At 42.8% G+C, this 25,104-nt stretch overlaps 1 protein-coding gene across 1 annotated transcript in view; it reads right to left on the minus strand.

The window, feature by feature from the left end:
* The window catches only part of ak9 (adenylate kinase 9), a 341,329-nt gene that overhangs the window by 285,575 nt on the left and 30,650 nt on the right, over positions 1-25,104 (minus strand). The window contains exons 5-7 of the mRNA XM_080193447.1: positions 19,385-19,481; positions 13,921-14,033; positions 2,394-2,570 (exon numbers count right to left, since the gene is read on the minus strand). Of these exons, the coding sequence (XP_080049573.1) occupies positions 2,394-2,570; positions 13,921-14,033; positions 19,385-19,481 (387 nt within the window). The remainder of the gene's footprint in view (positions 1-2,393; positions 2,571-13,920; positions 14,034-19,384; positions 19,482-25,104) is intronic.

A 25,104-nucleotide genomic window follows, 5' to 3' on the forward strand; every position in this document is an offset into this window, starting at 1 on the left:
ATGGCACCCTCCCTCCCCCTGATGAGCCTCAGTGTCTGTAGCTCAGAGGCCAGCTCATCTACTTTGAGCTGTAGCTCCTCCAGCAACCTGCACTTACTGCAGACATGGTCACTGGGAAGGACCCTGGGCTCCACCAGCTCCCACATCATACAGAAACAGCACATCACATGCCCCTCCATTATTCCCTTTGTACTACTGAACACCGTTTTCAACTCAAACTTACCTGGCCCTTTTCTCCCAAGCCCTTTGACCCTAAGCCCTTGCAGCTCACTCAGCTTCCCTCTCACTCCGCTGCCCGCTGTCTACAGCAGGCCTCCTTTTAAACCTAGCGCCGTTTAAAAGACTGCTAGTTTATGTAGACAAAGCGGAGTCAGCTTGAAAAATCAAGAAAGATGTGGAGGTTGAGTGAGTCCAGGAACTATTTGAAGGGGAAAGTATGATAGAGAAAGAAAATCATCCTTCTGTGCATCACAGAGGCATAATCGGACAAAAATGAAAATTGGCAAAGAAGCAGATTGTTATGAAGCCATGCTTTGTTAAAAAAATAATTTTCTGAATTCACTGGCTGCAAACCATTAATTTATTTTTAAAAGACTAATGCCATATTTCAATGAATTGAAATCACAATCAAAACTGACTGCATATTTGCATTATTGCAGCTTCTACATTCAAAAGCCATTGAAATGGAGACAACCTAGCTGGAAAAGCCCATTAAAAACCTTTGGGGAATGTGCGTGAACCACATCCCCAATCCCCATTCACAGAACACCCAGACTCATCTGGGTGGAGAACCAGCATTAAATATATTCACTTCAGACAAAGGACTCTGTTTGAGAAAGGAATTTTCAGTCATAAACAAATCAAGTTACAACTAGAATTCGTTAGCCATGACCATATTTGAGTCACTAGGCAGTTGGAGAGAGAAGGTCATGTGACAAGCCATCTACCCCTTTGTTTTTAAACATCTTGTTTTCTCTGCAGGCCAGAAAAGCAACTAAAATGCTGAAGAAGCAAGGTGTCTGTGTTGGTCTCTCTCTACATCCACCTTGCAAGTTTTGAATATTATTTACTGACTTTGCTTATACATTTGCTCAACCCAGCAGCTGCAGTCTCCAGCAGCAATGATAATCAAGCTTGAACATCTTCACCACCTCAGTACCAAACCCAGAAGGACAATCGTGTTTGGCCTGAAGTCAGACAAGTCACCCAACATCCAAGAACCATATACGCTTTCATTTTGCTCTGTTATCTATTTGTCTGTGAGTGAATTTGTATGTATGTGCGAGAAAGCTGGACCTTTATCATTGCCTTACATAGATGGTTTAAGTAGATTTGATAGCGTTCTATTCAAAAATTTAAGAAAAGTTGTCTATGACTTTTGTAGGCAGAGCTCAACATTCAGTCAATTGGTAAGCGTATCCTTCTTAAAAAAACTCAAAGAAAAATGCATGAGGAGAGCTATTCAGCCTCTCCCCATCCAATCATAATCCAGATAAAAAGAAGTGATCTCGAACTCAGTCAAAAATGTCGATTTTAAGGTTGGTCTTAACGGGAGGGAGGGAAGTGGAAAGATGAAAGCAGTCATTCAGCAAAAAATCTTCTAGAGCATTAAGTGTTCGACACAAAACTCAGAACAGTGTTTATTGAATGAGGTGTACAACAACAATACACAGCCAGTGGCTGGAACAGCATTCAATTTTACGTTTCCATTCCTCTTTCTCTATCCAACAAGTTTATTTGATAGTAAACCCAGAACTCTCCACTCACTTGACAAAGGGGGCAAACCCCGAATGCTAGTGGGTTTACTATCAAATAAACTTGTTGGACTTTAACCTGGTGTTGTGAGACTTCTTACTGCGTTTACCCCAGTCCAACGTCGGCATCTCCGCATCTTTCTCTATCCACAGACCCTTTTGAATTTAGCCTTGTATACCCAATCTCCTGCTCCCTTACCTCAGGAATGCAGAGAACCAGAACTTCACCTTCCCATACTGCAGTCCATCATTACAACATACACATGCACTACATCCAAAGCCTTTAATTGTAGAAAAACTGCAAATTAGGCTAATAAAAATCTGCAATGATACATTTACCAAAACTGTTCATATTGTAGCATGCAAAACCAGGATATTACTGGTGACAGTGCTGCCAGGATCCTTGAAGTTAAAATCAAAGAAATCATCTTTCAAACAGAACTGCAACTTTAAGTAGCTACTTTTAAACAGCATAATCCAATATTCCCTGGTGAAAGCTACACTCTCAGAGTTGTGAATTGAAGAATTTGAGCCATAATGTAGCATTTCATTCCCATGCTATGAGCACAAAATCAAACCTTTAATTTCAGATTATTATTGAAATAAGGCAGAAATTGAAACAGGAAATTAAATGCTTACCTCTTCAGCCTCTTCAACTATTTCTTCCTCCTCTTCATTCTCCTCTTCCTCAGTTTCTCCTTTGACTTTATCTTTCTCTACCTTGTCTGGATTCCATTGTTCTCGCTGGTAAATTTTCCCAGTGAGAGGATCTTGACGTTGTCCAGATACACGTTCACACAAGTCATAATCAGGACACTATTAACAAATTTAAAATAAACACCGTGAAAATATTTTCCTGAAAATTTTGTATAATCTTTTTTTTAAACTCATATTTAATCATGCTTCAAATATTCAAACTTCTTACTTTGCTCATTGTGTGCGATACACAACCATAACAAACAAATCGTATCTACACTTAATTCTTTCATCCAAGGTGCTTGCCATCTTAGTGTTCTTCCAAAACAGTGATTTCACGGTTCAGAAATTGCTGAAGCAATTTGCTAAACCCGCACTGGCAAGGTCAAAAGGATATCTGGAGCCTATTTTTATAGAATCCCAAAAGTGCAGAAAGAGGCCATTTGGTCCATCGAGTCTGTATCAACAGAGCATCCTACCCAGTCTGTTACCCCACGTATTTACTCCGCTACTCCCCTAACCCATACATCCTGGGACACTAAATAGCAATTTAGCGTGGCCAATCCACCTAACCTGCACATCTGGGACTGTGGGAGGAAACTGGAACAGCTGGAGGAAACCCTCGTAGACACAGAAAGAATGTGCAAACTTCGCACAGACAGTCACCCAAGGCTGGAATTGAACCCCAGTCCCTGGCACTGTGAAGCCTTTATTGGGTCCCATTGGGTTCCATCTCTTTAACCAAGGAAATTTAAGGACAGAGAAAGAAAGAGTGAATGACTGAGCTCGTAACAGGAATAATTAGTCAAATTAGTTACAACAAAGGAAGTAGGGATGGAAAGAAAGATGGGCTGAGAGAGAGAGAGAGACAAAAATGAAAGAGGGCAAACAAAAATGTACATTTAAAATATCAAATTTAAAAGTTATCTCAGTTATTTATTGAAACACTATAGATTCAATTATTTGCTTTTTATGTGGTGTTTTTAGATTTCCAGAAGGCGTTCGATAAGGTGCCTCACAGAAGGTTGCTGCAGAAGATTAAGGTACACAGAGTTGGGGGTAAAGCGGTAGGGTGGATTGAGGATTGGTTACCTAACAGGAAGCAGAGAGTTGGAATAAATGGGTGCTTTTCTGATTGGCAGTTGGTGACTAGTGGCGTGCCGCAGGGATCAGTGCTGGGGCCTCAACTGTTTACCATATACATAGATGATCTGGAGGAGGGGACCGAGTGTAAGGTAACAAAGTTTGCTGATGACACAAATGAGTGGGAAAGCAAATTGCATGGAGGACGCGGAAAGTCTGCAGAGAGATTTGGATAGGCTGAGTGAGTGGGCAAGGATCTGGCAGATGGAGTATAACGTTGGCAAGTGTGAGGTTATCCACTTCGGAGGGAATAATAGTAAAATGGACTATTATTTAAATGGTGAAAAATTACAACATGCTATTGTGCAGAGGGACCTGGGGGTCCTTGTGCATGAGTCGCAAAAACTCAGTTTGCACGTACAGCAGGTGATCAAGAAGGCAAATGGAATGTTGGCCTTTATCGTGAGGGGGATGGAATATAAAAGCAGGGAGGTCTTGCTGCAATTGTACAAAGTACTGGTGAGGCCGCAACTAGAGTGCTGTTTGCAATTTTGGTCGCCTTATTTGCGAAAGGACATATTGGCCTTGGAGGGAGTACAGAGAAGGTTCACCAGGTTGATACCGGAGATGAGGGTGTTAGCTTATGAGGAGAGATTGAGTAGATTGGCTTGTACTCGTTGGAGTTTAGAAGGCTGAGGGGTGATCTTATAGACATATAAGATAATGAAGGGGCTAGATAGGGTAGAGGCAGACAGATTCTTTCCACTTAGAAAGGAAACAAGAACTAGAGGACACAGCTTCAAAATAAGGAAGAGTCAGTTTAGAACAGATTTGAGGAGGAACTTCTTCTCTTAGAGGGTAGTGAATGTCTGGAATTCTCTGCCCATTGAAGCAGTGGAGGCTATCTCGTTGAATATGTTTAAGTCACAGGTAGATAAATTTCTGATCAATAAGGGAATTAAGGGTTACGGGGAGCAGGCAGGTAAGTGGAACTGAACCACTTTCAGATCAGCCATGATCTTATTGAATGGCGGGACAGACTCGAGGGGCTAGATGGCCTACTCCTGCTCCTACTTCTTTCGTTCTTTTTGGATCTGAGAGCTTGACTTTCATGTCAAACCTATATTTTACCTCATTAACAGGACCCGTAAGGCATTCAAACCTAAATGTGGCATCATTCATATCCATGATGAAAATGCAGCAATTTTTGACAATCCACAACTGATAACCATTCCATCTTCACAAATCACAAAAGAATTTTTCTTTGCCCACTATTAATTAAGGATGGTTTTTCTCGCATTTGCTTTCTAACTATTTTGATCTTTGTACCTAGGATCTGGCTAATGTGCAGAAAAAGGGTGAATGACCTTCTATGTTTGCAAAAATGAGTGAGAAAAATAATTATCATTGTGCTTGCATGTGAGATTCAGACCCAGCAGCTCATGCATGTGAGGTTCAGACCCTGCAGCTAAATCAGCGGTTCCTGTGTATGCATTTAAACCTGCAAGCCAATACACTATCAGTGATCTCAACACCAGTTGTCCCTGCTAGGTCCTCATGTAGCTCCAGGAAACTGCTGATAACAATGGATCCTTTGCCCCTCTGCCAGTGATATCAGCACCTCAGAGGGGACCCAGTCATCATGCAGAAATCCCTCACAATCCCAGATCCTTCACAGCTTCAGCAACATAATCCAGGTCAATGAGGGAATGAAGATCAGCAGTCCGTTTGGAGTGCAGTTGGCAGTGATGGGGAACCATCATGACGCAAAGGAGCCATCACCATTGCTCACTGTTTATGTAAGGCTGAGTGTTGTGTTGTTAACAGCATGATCTTCTGTATAGTCATTACTTTTTTAATGTTACTTGCTTGTTTATGCAAGTACTGGAGGACTAACTTCAATCTAATAGTGGTCACAATGCCTTGACAGCTCCCAGTGAAAATCAGAGGCCCTCTAAGAGACATTTCAGAGGCAAGCCTTTTGGGATGTCTTTAGTTTGTGGTTCAAATATTGTGGCAGAAGTCAGTTGGCACTACTATTCTGTAGTCAAGGAGATGCCATAGTTGAACTACCTCATAATAAGAGTCCCTCTCATCTCCCTGGCATTCAGTCTCTGCTGCCAATTAAATGGATCGCCATGGTCTTGATCAAAGTCTTGTTCCTTCTCTGAGTCATTGTTGGACTTATCATCTGAGGACACAGAACGGCCCTCCACACTCTCATCCACAAGCTGTTATCCACTTTGCAATGCCAAGTTGTGCAGCACACAGCACCCAACAATCAGTGAAAAATGAACTGAGGCGCACTGTAAGACCCAAAGCAATCATGCAAGGAAACCTATTTTTCAGCAGACTTATGGTTCTCTCCATGGCTGTTTTAGCAGAAGCTAGCTTTGTATCTCCCTTCATTTGGGACCATGGACACCTGATGGTTGTCACAATCCACAACAAATATCCCTTGTCTTTTGTCCACCGAGCATCCAGCGAAACAGGAAGCAGGAAGCAAGGAAAGCATGACATCTGGGAATGCCCGAGGATATAGACATTATCCCAGGGTACTTTACACAAACCAACAAGATGCGTTGATGGTGATCACAGATAATCTGCGTGTTCAAAGCGTGAAAACCTTTCTGATTAGCATGAGCCCTTGGCAGACCTGTCGGCACCCTAATGGCCACAAGCATAATTCATAGCTCCCTGCATTTTAAGGACCGTCATAGAACAAAAGCTCTTCAGTCTCTCAGTTTGGCTCTCATCATCAATGGTGAAATGTATGCAAGTATCCACTCTCTTGAACAATGCGACTGTCACAATTTTAATACAGTACAGTACTTCTAAGCCCCATACTAGCCCCGAAGGCTGGAACATATATTATAAAATGGTGGTTTTCAGAGATGGCAATGTCAGAAATCCACAAAACAACAGAAATTTCTCATTGTGGAATAAAGCAATTTGCATTCTAAAACTACACTTCACACTGCCAGCACTGCTCTGGAGAGGCCCTGATAATGCTGAGCAAAGCAAGTGTCAGGATTTGTGGTGGTCTATTGTGTGTTTCACAATGTCATCATTATGATGGCATTGTCCTTGCCACCAGCTTATAAGACAACTAGCTGAAGGGTGTTGTGACTGGGATGGGAGGAGTATCCAGTTGATTTAGCCCCGCTACTCCATGGATAGTGACATTTGTGCAAATGTTTAATTCATTTGCCAAAATGGCCAATTATTTACCTTCTTTGTTGTTAAACTCAGAATAAAAGACTTTAACCAGGTTTCTTTCAATAAACTTAGGATGATTGATTTATTATAAACCAAAGCTTCCTTTGTTAAATCAAGCTACAAAAATTGGTGCACACACAATCGCAACCTAGAAATATAACTATCTATGCCTTGTTTTAAATATCCCAGAACACACACAGACACACAACAAATAAACCGCAAACAGACAAGGTTTCTAGACATGGGCTTTGGAGGGTAGGCTTTATAAAACAAAGGACAATATTGCAGAATTTAGATGTTCTCAATCTAGAGCTATCTCATGTGAAGACAGACCGCTGGTCCCAGTAGCTTACTGGAGGGTCTCATGAACGGAGATTTAGCACAGAGAATAGAGAGCTAGATCAATTCTTCTTGTCTCAGCTTTTCAGGTTTCCAAGTGCAGACAAATTGCACTCAAATGAGGTTTCTATAGCTGCAGGTTGATAACCATACATGGTAATTCAGGCAATGTAGGGAGGGCACGATTCATAGCAGCCAACCTTCTCAGCTTATTCCCCGAAACAGACTGATTATAAAAACCACAGGTCCAAACCTTTAAAGTTTGTCTCTTTTACGTGATTTCCAGTAAATCACTGGCCTTTGCCAGTTTTTTTTTCTCCTATCAATTAAACTGATTGCAGTTCAAAACAAACAAAGCTCATTATCCCTCAAATACCATAATGCTCAGGTGATTTCTCAGAAAAAGACAGGCTTGCTTCCAATCAAAAGGTGAACTTGTGATCATTCTTTAAAAAAGACTCCAGGTTAGCATTCAGATAATGCAATGTCTTTCCATAGTTCAGAAGAAAATATAGGACGGAACTTAGCAGGACCGTTAGCCATATCTCCTCGTCCTGTTTTGGCCGCTATATCTTGCAAGAAAGCCAAAACAAAATTTGCATCAGTAAGATCTCAGTTTGATCTTCCCTGCCTCCTGCGAGTAAAGTAACCTGATTTACATTAATTTGCATACACTTAAATATAATTAAATAGCTTTACACCATAGCCTCCACCCACAAATGATCTTCCCGCCCAGCAGTGTGACATCACACCTGAGCAAATCATAATTGGTTTTCAAAAGATAAATGACTCGTGATGACCAAGCCAGGAATATGTAGGTGCCTAGAAGCCCATGGGGTGGAAGCCAGTGCTGGACATTGCCCCCAAGCAGTGTCTAGTGGGCATTGAAGTGAGCAGTGCCAAGTGGTGTAACCCTTCTCCATTGGTGGGGGTGTCCTCCTTATGTGTGGTGGGGGAGAGGAGGGGGGGTGAGTGCACCCTGATATTTCTGTGGTGGAGGGATCACCCTGAAGTTGTGGGGGTGGTCCACCATGTATGTAGAGGTTTGGGGAGCTACATTTTAAATGCAGATTGGGCCGTCCCTTTAAAGATGGTGCCCTGATCTCTGTGGAGTGAGCCTTACCAGCTCCATCAGCTCCGCCCCACCAGAGTGATGGTATAAACCATGCCCTCAGATTTTCTGTGCTTCTTGCCGTTTGTCTCTTGTTGATCATCACAGTGTCTGTTTGGCCACAATTGCAAAGATATAAGCCAAAGCAAAATAAATATTCTTAACTAAATTTATGCATCACAGCAGATCATTTTTCATAGAAGCACCAACTAATTCACCCCTGTGCATTTCTTTAGTGCTGCTGCCTGTCTTCATCCATCTATGATGTGGGTATGCCGGCGTTGGACTGGCGTAAACACAGTAAAAAGTCTGACAACACCAGGTTTTAGTCCAACCTATTTATTTGATAATATTATCAAATAAATAGGTTGGACTAAAACCTGGTGTTGTCAGACTTTTTACTTCATCCATCTACACAGTGCTAGCTCAGTGAGTGTCACACAACTTGTTGAAGGTTGCTGATTACCAATAGGGGAGATTACAACTGATCTTGGGCTATAACCTCAAACAGGTCTGGATGTATAAGTCCCTGTTTCCGATTGCATTGATGTGGATATGCCGACGTTGGACTGGGGTAAACACAGTAAAAAGTCTGACAACACCAGGTTTCAGTCCTGGATATGTGTGATCCTTGATTATGCTGGCTGCTATTCCGAGACAGCGGGAAGTGTAGACAGTGTCAATGAATGGGAGTCTGGTTTGAGTGATGGGCTAGACTACATTCACGACCCTTTGTAGTTTCTTGCAGTCTTGGGCAGAGCAGGAGCCATACCAAGCTATGATAGAACCAGAAAGAATGCTTTCTATTGTGCCTCTGCAAAAGTTGGTGAGAGTTGTAGCTGACATGCCAAATTTCCTTCGTCTTCTGAGAAAGTAGAGACGTTGGTGGGATAAATCGGTTGGACTGAAACTGGTGTTGTCAGACTTTTTACTCCGATTGCATTCTTAGCCTGGGAGACAGGTTTGCTAACTGACGGGCACCAGGAAGGCAATGGGAAATGTCAGTGATGAGAGAATAAATGCTCTCAGCCTAAGAGTGGCAGAATTGTACTTGTGTTGGTCAATATCACTCCCTTGGAGAATCACCTCAGCAATTCTAGGGAGTTGGAGAACTGCTGTGACACTCTGCAAGATCCTGTGAGTTTGGAATTTGCAGTTATTATGGCATCAGTTTGATCTTGCACAACAGAAGCCTACAAGGCTGAAAACGCCTGTTACATGGAAGTTTGAGCCTACACTGTAGCAGGCAGACACTGGGGGTCTTCTGCTTATTTTACAATGGAAGCTGACATATCAGCCATCACATGTTGCAGTATGCTAACAGTTTTGGCCAGAAGCCCTAGGTGGAAAAATGGGTCTCAGCTCTAGTTGTGCAAAGCCTTGCGCAAAGTTGCTACCAGTCTCCTTATACTTCTTTTTGGCAGATCGACGAATGCACCAAGCACTTTGTTATACAAAACCATCTGCCTTCTTCTGTAGCTTGCCCCAAAGTACTCAAGCATCCTCTGTGGTAAAATATGTAAGCGATCCTGACTTCCAGTGTCTGCCCTACCTTTTCCCATGCCCTATCTGCAAGTTACATGCCACATCTCTTACTGTGTGCAAGTCGGTCCTGTAAGCAATGCTCGAAGTACAGTGTCAACATCTGAGCTGGAGTCTACAAGAACAGGATTTAGTTTTTTTCCCCATCATCTTTATTTTCTTGCTCTTTCACCAATGGAGATGGGTATTTCTAGAAAACAAGTCTTTATTGTTTGAATGTTGTCTGGACCCATATCTTTTGCATTACCCAATGTCTTCAACCTTTTCTTGACATCATGTGGAGTGAATCAAATTGGCTGAAGACTGACATCCATGTTTCTGGAAACCTCAGGAGGAGACCGAGATGGATCATCCACTCGTCACTTCTGATAAACATAGCTCCACGTACTTCAGCCTTTTCTTCTGCACTGATGTACTGGACTGCTTCATCATTGAGGATGGGGATACTTGTGGTGCCTCCTTCTCCCGTCAGTTGTTTGATTGTCCACCATAATTCATGATTGGATGTAGCAAGACTGCAGTGCATGTTGCTTCCATTGTTTGGCACGCACGCAGTCCTGTGTTGTAGCTTCATCCGGTTGATACTGCATTTTAAGTATGCACAATGCTGCTCCTCACATGCCCTCCTGCAATCTTCAGTGAATAAGGGTGATCACCCAGCTTGATGGTAATGGTGCATTATAGAGTCATAGTTACAGAGTCAAACAGCACAGAAAAGGCCCTTCAGCCTATTGAGTCTACACTGACAATAACTTCCGCTAAAGGTGTGCTAATCTCATTTTCCTGCTCTTGTCCCAGATCCTTCAATGTTATAATGTTTCAAATGCTCATCAAAATATTTTTTAAAGGGTGTAAAGTTTCCGGCCTCTACTACCTTCCTAGACACAGCATTCCAGATTCCCATCACCCTCAGGGTGAAAAGACTTTCTTGTTAAATCCTCTCTGAATCTCCTGCCCCTTACTCTAAAACTATGCCCCGTCGTGATTGACCCCTCAACCAAGGGGAACAGTTGCTTCCTTCTCACCCCGTTCATAACGCTCATGATCTTATACACCTTAATCATGTCCACTCTCAGCTTCCTCTGTTCTAAAGCAAACAACCCAAGCCTATCTGGTCTCTCTTGATAGTTCAAATACTCCATCCCAACAAATTCCTAACCCACAGACCGTAGTCAGTAAAGATAGGCAACAACACCTCTTCCACGATCATCCTCAACACTGATGCTCTGCAAGACTGTGTCCTCTGCCCCTTACTATACTCCTTATACATCTTTGACTGCATGGTCAAATTCCCCTCTCATTTTTAAGTCTGCTGACAACACCACCGTTGTGGGTCAGATCTTAAACAATGATGAGACACAGCATAGGAAAGAGAAAGAGAATCTGATAAGTTGGTACGATGATAATAATCTCTTCCTCCATGTCAACAAAATGAAGGAGATAATCATTGACTTCAGGAAACGTAATGGAGGGCATGCCCCTGTCTACATCAATGAGGACAAAGTAGAAATGGCCAAGAGCTTCAAGTTTTTAGGTGTCCTAATCACCAACAGCCTGTCCTGGTCCCCCCATGCCGACATTATAGTTAAGAAATCCCACCAACGCCTCTATTTTCTCAGAAAACGAAGGAAATTTGGCATGTCAGCTACAACTCGCACCAACTTTTGCAGAGGCACAATAGAAAGCATTCTTTCTGGTTCTATCATAGCTTGGTGTGGCTCCTGCTCTGCCCAAGACTGCAAGAAACTACAAAGGGTCGTGAATGTAGTCTAGCCCATCACCCAAACCAGACTCCCATTCATTGACACTGTCTACACTTCCTGCTGTCTCGGAATAGCAGCCAGCATAATCAAGGATCACACATACCCTGGACATTCAGTCTTCCACCTTTCTCCATTGGGGAAAAAGATACAGAAGTCTGAGATCACATACCAACTGACTCGAAAACAGCTTCTTCCCTGCTGCCATGAGACTTTTGAATGGGTCTACCTCACATTAAGTTGATCTTTCTCTATACCCTAGTTATGACTGTAACCTACATTCTCACTCTCTTCTTTCCTTCTCTACATATGGTCTGCTTTGTCTGTATAGTGCACAAAAAATATTTTTCACTGTACACTAATACATGTGACAATAATAAATCAAATCAAATTAAAATCAAATCATCCTGGTGAACCTCCTCTGTACCCTTCTAGTGCTATCACATCTGTCCTATAATGACGTGATAGAACTGCTCACAGCACTCCAGTTGTGGTCTAACCAATGCACCACACAACTCCAACAATACCTCCTTGTTCTTATACGTTATGCCATAACTGATAAAAGCAAGTGTCCCTTATGCCTTCTTAACTATCCTATGCACATGCTCTGCCAACTTCAGTGATTTGTGAATAAGCAACCCCCATGTGTTCTTCTGACCTTCCCACTGTCTGCCATTCATTAAATGCTCCTTGTCTTGTTTCTTCTTCCAAAGTGCTTTACCTCATACTTATCAGACTAAATACCATCTGCCACTGCTCTGCCCATCTGGCCAACTCATCTATATCTTCCTGTAACCTATGACTATCTTCCTCACTATTAACTACCCTACCAATCTTGGTGTCATGTGCAAACTTGCTTAACATTCCCCTCACATTTTCATCTATATCATTTAAGTATGTAACAGTAAAGGTTCCAGTATTCATACTTGTGGTACAGCAATGGACACCAGCCTCCAGTCACTCAAACAGCCTTCTACCACAACTCTTCACGTTCTATTACTAAGCCCGTTTCTGATCCATCTCGCCAATTTCCCTGAATTCCATGTGCTTTAACTTCAGCCAGTTGCCCATGTGGGACCTTGTCAAAAGCTTTGCTAAAACACATATAAACTACATCAAATGAACTTCCCTCACCTACACACTTGATCACATTTTTGAAAAATTTGGGTCATAAATTTATTGTGTTTGTGTACAACTCCAGGGCAGCACGGTGACACACTGGTTAGCACTACTGCCTCACAGCTCCACGATCCCAAGCTCAATTCTGGCCTTGGGTATCTGTGTGGAGTTTGCACATTCTCCCTGTGTCTGTGTGGGTTTCTGCCAGTTTGGTATTCCAGTTTCCTCTCACAATCCAAAAACATGCAGATTAGGAGTAACAGCCATGTTAATTGCCCCTTAGTGTCAAGGAGATAGATTAGCAGGGTAAATAAGTGGGATTACAGGGATAGGGCCTGGGTGAGATTGTTGTCAGTGCAGGCTTGATGGATCAAATAGCCTCTTTTTGCATTGTAGGGATTTTATGAAGTAAATCAAGGCTTTCTACACTGCTGCTTATGGCCCACAATACCTCATGGATTCCAGTTTTGAGTATATCACATTTATTACAACAGTAGTGCCACATAACATGATGTGAAGATGGGACTTTGTCTTCACAAAGATTATGTGCTAGTCACTCTTAGAAATACTGTTTTAGATAGATGCATTTGCATTAGGTGGATTGACGATGAAGTCAATTTCCCTTTTGTTGGTTCAGTCACTACCAGTCAAGCTACAATATATTTTAGGATTTAGTAAGCTCGGTCAGTAATGGCATTATTGAGTGACTGAGTGATAGACATTGAAGTCCTCCACCCATTCATATAAAGCTATGATTGTTAAATACGAGTCCTGATTGAAAAAGATTCGTGGTTGTTCAGTGATGAGAGTATGTGCATTGAACAGCTCCTGAGGTCTTGAGGTATCAGTCACTGCATATTCTATTCAAACAATCCAAAAACATAAGGGTAAGTCATCATTGACTGCTCAATCAAAATATTTATGCAAAAAGCACTGGAAAAAGATAGGCCTGGAGGAGGCTGCAATGGTAGGGAGTGGTGAGGCCATGAAGAGATTTGAACACGAGCTTGAGAATGGCAGTTTCCAGGGATCATGAACCAATGGAGATCAGCAAGCACAAGGATAATAGTTAAATTGGATGGTGTGAATCAAGATACAAGCAGATCGATAAAACTAAAGAGAACACGTGCATAGATGGTCGAAAATGATGCAAATTGTTCTCCGTGATACTTAACATGCCTTTAGGGAATTTCAGCACAGGATTTTGTCATTTGTCAATCAAACACAATAATATAATTGCCATTTCAGTGCATGTTGCTTCATATAATAGATTAAATTAATAATATAGTTCCTTTACCTTAATATTAATGATGAAGTCAGGCTTTAGATTCAAATTTTTTATGATTTTTATCTGCTCTGGAATATTCATGTAGTTCTCAGACAGAGAAGGAAAGTCACATAAAACATAACCTAAAAAGAGGGGTTGTTAATTAGCACTTAAGAACATAAGAACATAAGAAATAAGAACAGGAGTAGAACATATAGCCCTTGAGCCTGCTCCTCCATTCAAAACAATCACGGCAAATCTTCTGCTTTAACTCCAAATTTCCATCTGCTTTCCATGACCCTCCATTCACTGAAAGATAAAATCTGTCTATCTGAACCTTGAATAAACTGAATGATAGAGTAGCCACAATCCTCTAGGGTAGACAATTCCAAAAATTCAGAATAGTCTGGAATTTTTCCTAATCTCAGTCCTAAATTGATCAACCCCTTATACTAAAATAGCATGCTGTGTTCTAAATTCCCCGACCTGGGGAAAGAACTTTCTACTTTGTCAAGCCCTTTCATAATCTTGTATGGTTCAATGAGATCACTCTCATTTTACTCAACTCCAGACAGATTTACTCGGCCTCTCGTCATATGGCAACACTCTCATCCCAGGAACTAATCTAGTGAAGTTTTGCTTTACTGCCACCAATGTAAATATATGCTTCCTTAGAAATAGAGACCAAAATTGCACATGGCATTACAAGTGTGGTCTCACCAAAGCCCTATACAATTGTAGCAAGACTTCCATTTTCGTGATTATTAATCCCCTTGCAATCAAGGCCGATATTTGCACTTGCACCTGCATACTAACTTCTTCCTTGTAAGAGTAGATCCTTTTAAACACTATTCTGTTCTTGTATTCTTCCAATCACATGATACTCCACCTATCCATATTGCCTACTCAAATAGCCTGTCTATATTTCTTAGCAATCTCTTTATGTCCTCCTCACAGTTTATATTTTCACCTAGCTTTGTATCAAAAACGAACTTGCATACATTGCCTTCGGTCTCTGAGGCAATTCTTCTTCAGACAATGTTGTTGAATAACTTAACAAAATATGTAGAACATATGCAGAGTATGTTAATAAAGATGTTTCTTAAAGGCAATAAAATATAATATTTCCATTAACCTGTTAAAAAAGTAACTCTCCTGGAGTTTTTGTTTCTCGAGTATCCTACCTCTTCATCAGATTTTGTAGAAGAAAATTTTACTTATATCTTTTCCTTTTGGGGAGCCAAAGCCATGACAAACACTGTATTAGACCTTTACATAACTTTTGATTGCTTCTTCAGTACAAATTTATGCAAACTGCTCCAGAAATAACCTTCTTTCCTTTCCTTCCTTAAGGAATTTATCGTTGCTATTTTTCTACTACTGCTCGAAGTGTGATAAGTGGTTTCATTTTGGGGAGATAAAAACTGTTATTGAAATATAGTTGATCTGCAATAGGAGATAGAATGTGACAACTACTAGATTAGGCATCAAAGGGAGCATTTCAAATTAGGTTGCAACTAAGTTCCCTCTTGGTATAGCATGTAGATCTGCAGTTTTATCTTCCGAACCTCACCTTCTTGTCCACTCTATTCTTTTATCACCACCCAAACCTCATCCCCTTCTTACAGAAGTTTCCCATGAATTGCAGGAGTTTAACACCTGTTATTTACCCCCTCATTCTTCACCAGTCAAGACCACAAAACAATCCTTCCAGGAGAAACAATGATTTAGTTACACTTCGAAGAAGATGATAGGAACAGGGGGAGGCCATTTGGCCATTTGAGTCTGCTCCGACATTCATCACGATTACGTCGGATCATCCAACTCAATATCCTAATCCTGCTTTCTCCCCGTAACCTTTGATCCCATTCGCCCCAAGTGCCGCCTCTTGAATACATTCAATGTTGTGGAATCAGCTACTTCCTGTGGTAATGAATTCCATAGGCTCATCATTCTTTGGGTGAAGAAATGTCTCCTCGCCTCCTGAATCCTGAATCCTCAGACTGTGACCCCTGGTTCTGGACTCTCCCACCATCAAGAACATCCTCCTTGCGTCTACCCTGTGTAGTCCTATTAGAATTTTATAAGTTAACCCCCATTCATCTGAACTCCAGTGAAAACAATCCTAACCTGGTCAATCTCTCCTGCACACAATACTCTAGGTGTGGCCTCACCAAGACCCTGTATAACTGCAACAAAACATCTCTGCTCCTGTACTCGAAGCCTCTCGCAATGAAGGTCAACATGCCATTTGTCTTCTTTACCGTCTGCTGCATCTGCATGCTTACCTTCAGTAACTGGTGCACAACAACACCTAAGTCCTGCCGCACAATCTCCAATCCCAATTTACAGCCATTCAGGTAGTAATCTGCCTTCTTGTTTTTGCTTCCAAAGTGAATAATCTCACATTTATCCAAATAATGCTGCATCTGCCATTGATTTGCCCACTCACACAACCTGTCCAGATCATTCTGAAGGATCTCTGTATTCTCGTTACAATTAACCCTCCCACCCAATTTGGTATCATCTGCTTCTTTCAATTTAGTTTGTTGTATTTGCTGCTCACAATGCAGTCTCTCTTACATTGGGGTGGATAACCTCACTGCAGAACACCTCCATTCAGTCTGCAAGCATGACCACAATCTTCTGGTAGCTTGTCATTTCAATTTATCACCTTGCTCTCATACTCATGTTTCCATACCCAGCCTGCTGCAAAATTCCAGTGAAGCATATGCATGCTGGAGACACAGTATCTCATCTTTTGGCATTCCACAGTTTTATAGATTCAACATTAATTTCAATACCTTCAGATCATGAACTCCATTTTGTATCTTTATCCCCTAATGTCAGTCTACATGTTGTTGTCAGGTTTTGTTTTCAGACAGCACTGACCTTTCTTCTGCCATTAGTACCTGCACTAGACCAATGCTTTGTTCCTTCTTTTGTTCCATGACATTTCTGTCGTTTAATCACCCTACACTCGAATCTATTCCTGATCTTCCTCTTTGCTCCACCTGACCCACACCTTTTCCCAATAGCACAAAGCCCATCACATTTCTACCTCTCTTCCATTCTGAAGAAGAGTCATATAATACCGGAAACATAAACTCTGGTGCTCTCTCTATAGATGCTGCCAGATCTGCTGAGATTTTCTAGCATTTTCTGTTTCTGTTCGATCTCCGGGTGTTCTACCTACTTTCTGCAGATCAAAATTGTGGAGGACACAACAAGCAACTGCCAATTATCAGTAACATTACCAAGTTACTTGTAATCAGCATCACTGAGGTCACCAATGACCAGAAACTACTGGAATGGCCACATCAATGCAGGGCTTCTAGAACAAGTCAAAGGCTAGAATTCTTTGTATGGATAGGGTAAATAATGAAAAACTGTTCCCTCTCGACAAGATCAACAATTAGAGGGCAACAATTTGAAATTTTAAAAAAGAATAAAAGTGTTGGGAGGAAAGCAGTTTTCATCTGGGGGGTGGTTGGAGTCTGGACCGAACTTCCAGTGAGGTTGGAAAAGACAGGTATGATTGTGGTATTTAAAAGAGAATTGGATTGCTAACCTGAAATGAATGTGCAAGGTTAAGGGGTTTAGGCAAGGGAGTGGGACTAGATAGAATGCTTTTTGCAGAGAGCCAGTGCAGGTTTGATGGACCAAATGGTCTCCTCCTGCACTGTAAAGATTCTGTGATTCTGAAGTCTTTTTTCTACTCTTTACAGGATGAAGACATCACTGACTAGTCCAGCATTTAATGCCCATCTGTAACTGCCCCAAGAAAGTGGTGGTGAGCTGTCTTCTTGAACCACTGCAATCCATGTGGCTTAGGTACACTCACAATGCTGTTAGGAAGGGAGTTCCAGGATTTTGATCAAGCGGCAGTGAAGGAATGGTGAAGGAAGAAAAGCAGGATGTTCAATTTATAGAGCACATTTTGTAGAAGATGGTATGACAATGAGGATCTCTCGACTCACATGATGACATTGCCAGCATGAAGAAGAAAAGCTTAGTGTTGCCTGATACAGTTTAAGTTATACGCACTTTATGAAAGGGAAAGGTAAGAAGGTGTATTTTAAAATGTACCACAAACCCTGTTTAGATTGAGACTGTAGCAGCAGTACTGCAGCATGCCTGATCAGTGAGTCGCAAGGGGTGGCCATTTTGCAAAAGTGAAATGCCAGAAAATAGTTTGAAGACCATTGTTCTACATGGTAGCAGTCGTGGGTTTGGAAAGCGCTGACAAAGTAGCCTCAATGAGTTCCTGCAGTGCATCTTGTAGATGGTATACAATGCTGCCATTGTGCGTGGAATAGGGTGGTGAATGTTTGTGGAGCAGGTACCAATCAAGTGGGTTGCTTTATCCTGGAGGATGTCAAGTTTCTTGAATGTTTTTGGAGCAGCACTCATCCAGGCAAGTGGAGGGTATTCCATCACACTCCTGACTTGTGACCTGTAAATCATGGACGGCACGGTGGCACAGTGATTAACACTGCAGCCTCACAGTGCCAGGGAACCAGGTTCGATTCCAGCCTTGGATGACTGTCTGTGTAGAGTTTACACATTCTCCCTATGTCTGTGTGGGCTTCATCCAAGTGCTCAGTTTTCTACCCACAGTCCAAAGATGTGCAGGCCAGGCGGATTGGTCCTGCTAAATTGCCCCTTATTGTCACATGATATGTAGGCAAATATGTGGGATTACAGGGATAGGGTGGAGAGGTGGGCCTGGGTAAGATGCTCTCATCAGACAGTCAGTGCAGACTCAATGAGTTGAATGGCTTCTTTCTGCACAATAAGAATTCTGTGTGTGACATGCATTGGGGAGTCAGAGGTAAGTTACTCACTGCAGGATTCCTAGCTCTTATAACCACAGTATTTATATAGATGGTTCAGTTCAGTTTCTGGTCAATAGTAACTCCAGGATGCTGAGAGTGGGAAATCCAGCAATGCCAATGCCAGTGAATGTTCAGTGGCGATGGTTAGATTCTCCCTTGTTGGAGATGGTTATTGCCTGGCAATTGTGTAGCATAAATGTTACTTGCCACTTATAAGTCCAAACCTGAATGTTGTCCAAGTCTTGTTGCATTTGGACACTGACACTTCAGTGACTCCCAAAAAGAACTCAGTGCATACTGTTTTGTGCTGTTATGCCCTCTTATTACTTTGAAAGTCCCCATTGCTTTGGTTGAAGCACTGGCTGTATAATTCCCTTTCTATCCATGACTTATTTAAATGTAGAACATCTAATGTTGTCCTATTCACTTTAAATGCCTGCCTTTCACACCTACCTGCTTTGATATCCTCAACTTTGTGGACGGTCAGTCCCCATATTAACTAAATTAATCATATGCACATCCGCCATAATCCTGTTTTACAGAATGCCACAGTAGGCCACAAATATATTAAAAAATAACATTTTCTTCAATTGATCCTGAGGATTCTTCTACAATAATGATGCCACATGAATGCAAATACATGGTGTTATACTCACCCCGATGAGCAACCTCTGGAGAATGGAGTTTTTCCAACATCAAGTTTATTACTAGCTCCTCATAAATACTCTCACCTCTAAGTAGGCATTCCTGAAACTAAAGGAATATTTGTAAAATTATACCAGTTTCTAAGAAAGTTGCTCAGACCTTATACATTATAGCGTAATGTGGTGAATTTGATTTCAATACATGCATCATTATTGTTTTAATTGGGTATATATTTGCAAAAAGGAATCTGTAAAAATCTAGTTTACAAATTACAACAGAGTAGCTAAAACGGAGAGACTCCGAGTCATAGTAAATTTGATTTGATTTCCTATTTTTGTATGTATTGGTATACAGTTAAAAGTATTGTTTCTTGCACATTATACAGAGAAAACACACCGTTCATAGAGAAGACAGTGCAGAATGTAGTGTTACAGTCATAGCTAGGATGTACAGAAAGATCAACTTAATGCGAGGTAGGTCCATTTAAAGGTCTGATGGTAGCAGGGAAGAAGCTGTTCGTGAGTTGGCTGCAATGTGATCTCAAACTTTTGTAAATTTTTTCCTGATGGAAGAAGGTGGAAAACAGGATATCTGGGGAGGGTGTGGTCCTCAATTATGCTGACTGCTTTTCCGAGACAGTGGGAAGTGTAGGCTTCCCACTGGGAGGCTGGTCCACGTGATGGATTGGACTACATTCATGACCTTTTGTAATTTTTTGTGGTCTTGGACAGAGCAGGAGCCATACCAAGCTGTGATACAACCAGAAAGAATGCTTTCTATGGTGCATCTGTAAATGTTGGTGAGTCTACCTGACATGCCAAATTTCCTTAGTCTTCTGAGAAAGTAGAGGCATTGGTGGGCTTTCTTAACTATAGTATTGGCATGGGGGGACCAGGACAGATTATTGGTGATCTGGACGCCTAGAAAATTGAAGCTTTTGACCATTTCTACTTTGTCCCCATTGATGTAGACAGTGTCATGTTCTCCCACACACTTCCGGAAGTCGATGACCATCTCCTTCATGACATTGAGGGAGAGATTATTGTCGTCGTACCAAATTCTCTATCTCCTTCCTGTACTCTGTCTTGTCATTGTTTGAGATCTGGCCCACTACGTGGTATTGTCAGCAAACTTGAAAATCAAGTTGGAGGATAATTTGGCCACACAGTCATAGATGTATAACGAGTATAGTGGGGGACTGAGAACACAGCCTTGTGGGGCACCAGTGTTGAGGATGATCGTGGAGGAGGTGTTGTTGCCTATCCTTACTGACTGTGGTCTGTGGGCTAAGAAGTTCAGGATCCAGTCACAGAGGGAGGAGCCGAGGCTCAGGCCACTGTGTTTGGAGATGAGTTTTGGAGAAATAATGGTTGAAGGCTGAGCTGTAGTCAATGAATAGGAGTCTGACAAACGTGACTTTGTTATCCAGGTGTTCCAAGGCAGGGCCAGGAAGATGGCGTTTGCTGTGGACCTGTTGTGGCAGTAGGGAAACTGTAATGGATCCAGGCAGAACAAGAGGCTAAAATTGATTTATGCCATGAAGAATCTTTTAAAGCACTTCATAATGATGATGTCAGAGCCACCGGATGATAGTCATTCAGGCAGGTTGCTTGGCTTCCTTTGGTACTGGGATCATAGTCGTCTTCTTGAAGTAGATAGGGGCTTCAGATTGTTGCAAAGCGAGGTTGAAGAGGTCTGCGAATACTCCCGCCAGCTGATCCGTATAGGATTGAGTGTTTGTCTGGGTACCCTATCCGGGCCTTTCACAGGTTGACCTCCGACATCTGCAATGGTGACCTCAAGATACAGGCTCATCCGAAGCTTCCAGGGTGCAAGGCATGGTCTCGCTGGCTTCTTGCTCAAAACAGAAATAGAATACATTGAGCTCATCAGAAAGGGGTGCGCTGGAGCCAGCAATTTTACATGCCTTCATCTTATAGCCTGTCATGTCTTGCAGATCTTGCCATAGTTGGTGGTGATCCATGTGGACAGCCTAGGACACTAGCTTGGTTCAGTATTGTCTTTTGGCACCTTTGATGGATCTCCTTAGATCCTATCTGGCTTTCTTGTATGGCCAGTAAAAAGTCTGACAACACCAGGTTTTAGTCCAACCTATTTATCTGATCAAATAAATAGGTTGGACTAAAACCTGGTGTTGTCAGACTTTTTACTGTGTTTACGCCAGTCCAACGCCGGCATACCCACATCATTTCTTGTATGGGTCAGGGTCGCCTGACTTGAACTCTTTGGACCTAGACTTCAACAAGTAGTGGTAAGAGATTACCTTTAAAAAACATTTTCACGGGCTTAATAACGTTTTTGGATTTAAAACTACAAAGGAAATGGGTCGCGGGGATTTGTGGGAAGGGATTTTTTTTAAACCGCACTAGGTTTAAAAGGAGGCCTGCTGTAGACAGCGGGCAGCGCCGGAGCGGGCAGCGGAGTGAGAGGGAAGCAGGGTGACCTGTAAGGGCTTAGGATAGGGCTTGGGAAAAAAGGGCCAGGTAAGTTTGACTCATTAACTGTGTTTAGTAATTACTAAGGGACAATAATGAAGGGGCATGTGATGTGCTGTTTCTGTATGATGTGGGAGCTGGTGGACCCCAGGGTCCTTCCCAGTGACCATGTCTGCAGTAAGTGTTGGTCGCTGGAGGAGCTCCAGCTCAAAGTAGGTGAGCTGGCCTCGGAGCTTCAGACACTGAAGCTTATCAGGGGAGGGAGTGTGCCATGGATAATGGGGTGCGAGAGACATCCACAGCCCCTAGACTGGCTCACTCTAAGGGTCAGGAACAAGAGGGGGCTGCTGGGAGGAGGAAGGAGGGTGGGGAGAGGAGGAAGGAGGGTGGGGAGAGGAGAAAGGAGGGTGGGGAGAGGAGAAAGGAGGGTGGGACCCAAATGCCTCAGCCTCTCAATCTGCACAACAGGTTTGAGGTTCTTGCTCCCAGTGTGGACAAGAATGAGGGCTGTGAGGTTGATGAGCAAATTGCCCACAGTACAGTGATGCAGACACAGGACAAAGACAAAGAGAAGGTAAAAAGGAATGTTGTGGTAATTGGGGATAGTGTGGTTAGGGGTATAGACACTGTCTCTTGTCACAATGATAAAGAACACAGAAGGGTGTGTTGTCTGTCTGGTGCTTGGGTCCAGGATGTCTCATCTGGGCTGCAGAAAAACCTGGAGTGGGAGGGTGAGAATCCAGTCATTGTGCTACATGTGGGTGCCAACGACATAGGCAAAATGGGAACTGAGGATCTGGAGAGGGAGTATGAAAAGCTGGGAATGGAGTTAAAAAGCAGAGCTGACAAGGTGGTTATCTCTGGATTACTACCTGAACCGCGTGCAGATGGGCGTAGGGTAGATAGATTAAAGAGGTGAATGGGTGGCTCAGGGATTGGTGTGGGAGGAATGGTTTTGCATTTATGGGGCATTGGCACCAGTATTGGGGCAAGTGGGACCTGTTCGGATGGGATGGTGTTGGTCTGAACCGTGCTGGGACCAGAGTCCTGGCGAATCGTATAACTAGGACTGTAGATAGGGCTTTAAACTAATTGGGGGGGAGAGGGTGCAAGGGTAGGTGAAATTACAGTGTCTAAAGTAAAAGAGAGGGTACAGATACGGGAAGAGGTCAAGGTTGTACCAATAATAAAGGGAGTACGGAGCATGAGTAAGGTTGGTAGCGTTCCTTCAAATAGGGTCCAGATAAAGGCTGGGATGAAGACACTTTATCTGAATGCACGAAGCATTCAGAACAAAGCGAATGAGCTGGTGGCGCAGATCAGCACAAATGGATATGATCTGGTGGCCATTACAGAGACGTGGTTGTCGGGTGACAGGGACTGGGAGCTGAATGTCCAGGGGCATCAAGTGTTTAGGAAGGATAGACGGGAGGAAAAGGGGGGAGGGGTAGCTCTGCTGATTAAGGATAGTATCAGGGTGGTAGTAAGGGAAGATATAGGTGCCAAAGAGCAGAACGTGGAATCGTTGTGGGTGGAGATAAGGAACAGCAAGGGGAGGAAGACGCTGGTGGGTGTGGTCTATAGGCCCCCAAATAATGACCTGGAGGTGGGGCGGGCTATAAACACGCAAATAAATGATGCGTGCAGGAATGGAACGGCGATAATTATGGGGGATTTCAATCTACATATTGATTGGTCGACCCATGTTGGACGCGGTGGGCTTGAGGAAGAGTTCTTGGAATGCTGCCAGGATAGTTTCCTTGAACAGTGCGTGCTGGAGCCGACGAGGGAGCGAGCTATCTTAAATCTGGTGTTATGTAATGAGGCAGGTAGAATTAGGGACCTTGTTGTGAGGGATCCGCTTGGGAAGAGTGATCATTGTACGGTGGAGTTTTTGATGCAGATGGAGGATGAGAAAGTAGGATCCCGGACCTGTGTCCTTTGTTTGAACAGAGGGGAGTACGATAAGATGAGAGAGGAATTGGCAAATGTAGATTGGGGGCGCAGATTGGGCAGTAGGACTGCTGAGGAACAGTGGAGGATCTTTAAGGAGATCTTTCTTCGTGCTCAGCAGAAATTTATTCCAATGGTAAAGAAGGATCATAGGAGAAGAGATAATCAGCCGTGGATAACGAAGGAGATAAAGGAGAGTATTAAATTAAAAGCTGATGCATTTAAAGTGGCTAAAAGTAGTGGGCAAGTAGAGGATTGGGAGAGGTTTAAAAATCAACAAAGAATGATGAAGAAGTTGATAAAGAAAGGAAGGATAGACTATGAATCTAAACTAGTGCTAAATATAAAAAATAGTAAGAGTTTTTATAAATATATAAAGAGGAGGAGGCTGGCTAGGGTGAATGTTGGACCCTTAGAGGATGAGAGGGGGGATTTAGTGGTGGGGGATGAGGAAATGGCTGACGCCTTGAATAAGTTTTTTGCTTCGGTCTTCACGGAGGAGGACGCGAATAGTTTGCCGGGTATTAACGATGGAAAGATGGTAGGAGTTGAGGGCCTGAATGAGATCATTGTCACTAGAGAGGTAGTGCTCGACAGACTAGTGGGACTGATGGTGGACAAGTCCCCAGGACGGATGGAATGCATCCCAGGGTTCTGAAGGAAATGGCGGCGGTGATAGTGGATGCATTAGTGATTATTTTCCAAACCTCGCTGGATTCCGGGGAAGTGCCGGAAGATTGAAAAATGGCTATGTTACGCCGCTGTTTAAAAAGGGTAGGAGGCAAAAGACAGGGAATTATAGGCTGGTTAGTTTAACGTCTGTTGTAGGAAAAATGCTTGAATCCGTCATCAAAGAAGAAATAGTGAGGCATCTTGAGGAGAATTGTTTGATAGAGCAGACGCAGCACGGATTCGTTAAGGGGAATTCGTGTCTGACGAATTTATTGGAATTCTATGAGGATGTGTCTAGTGTGGTGGACGGAGGGGAACCGGAGGATGTGGTGTTTCTTGATTTTCAGAAGGCGTTTGATAAGGTGCCGCACAAAAGGTTGTTTCAGAAGGTTAGGGGGCATGGAGTTGGGGGTAAGGTGTTAGCATGGATAGAGGATTGGCTGTCTAATAGGAGGCAGAGAGTAGGTGTCAATGGGTGCTACTCGGATTGGCGGTTGGTGACTAGTGGAGTGCCCCAGGGATTGGTGCTGGGGCCTCAGCTATTTACCATTTATATAGACGATCTGGAGGAGGGAGCTAAGTGTAGGGTGTCGAAATTTGCTGATGACACGAAGATAAGTGGAAAAGCAAATTGTGCGGAGGGTGTAGAA

This window comes from Carcharhinus amblyrhynchos, chromosome 7, assembly GCF_965287045.1.
Source record: "Carcharhinus amblyrhynchos chromosome 7, sCarAmb.v2.hapA, whole genome shotgun sequence".
NCBI classification, from domain to species: Eukaryota; Metazoa; Chordata; class Chondrichthyes; order Carcharhiniformes; family Carcharhinidae; genus Carcharhinus; species Carcharhinus amblyrhynchos.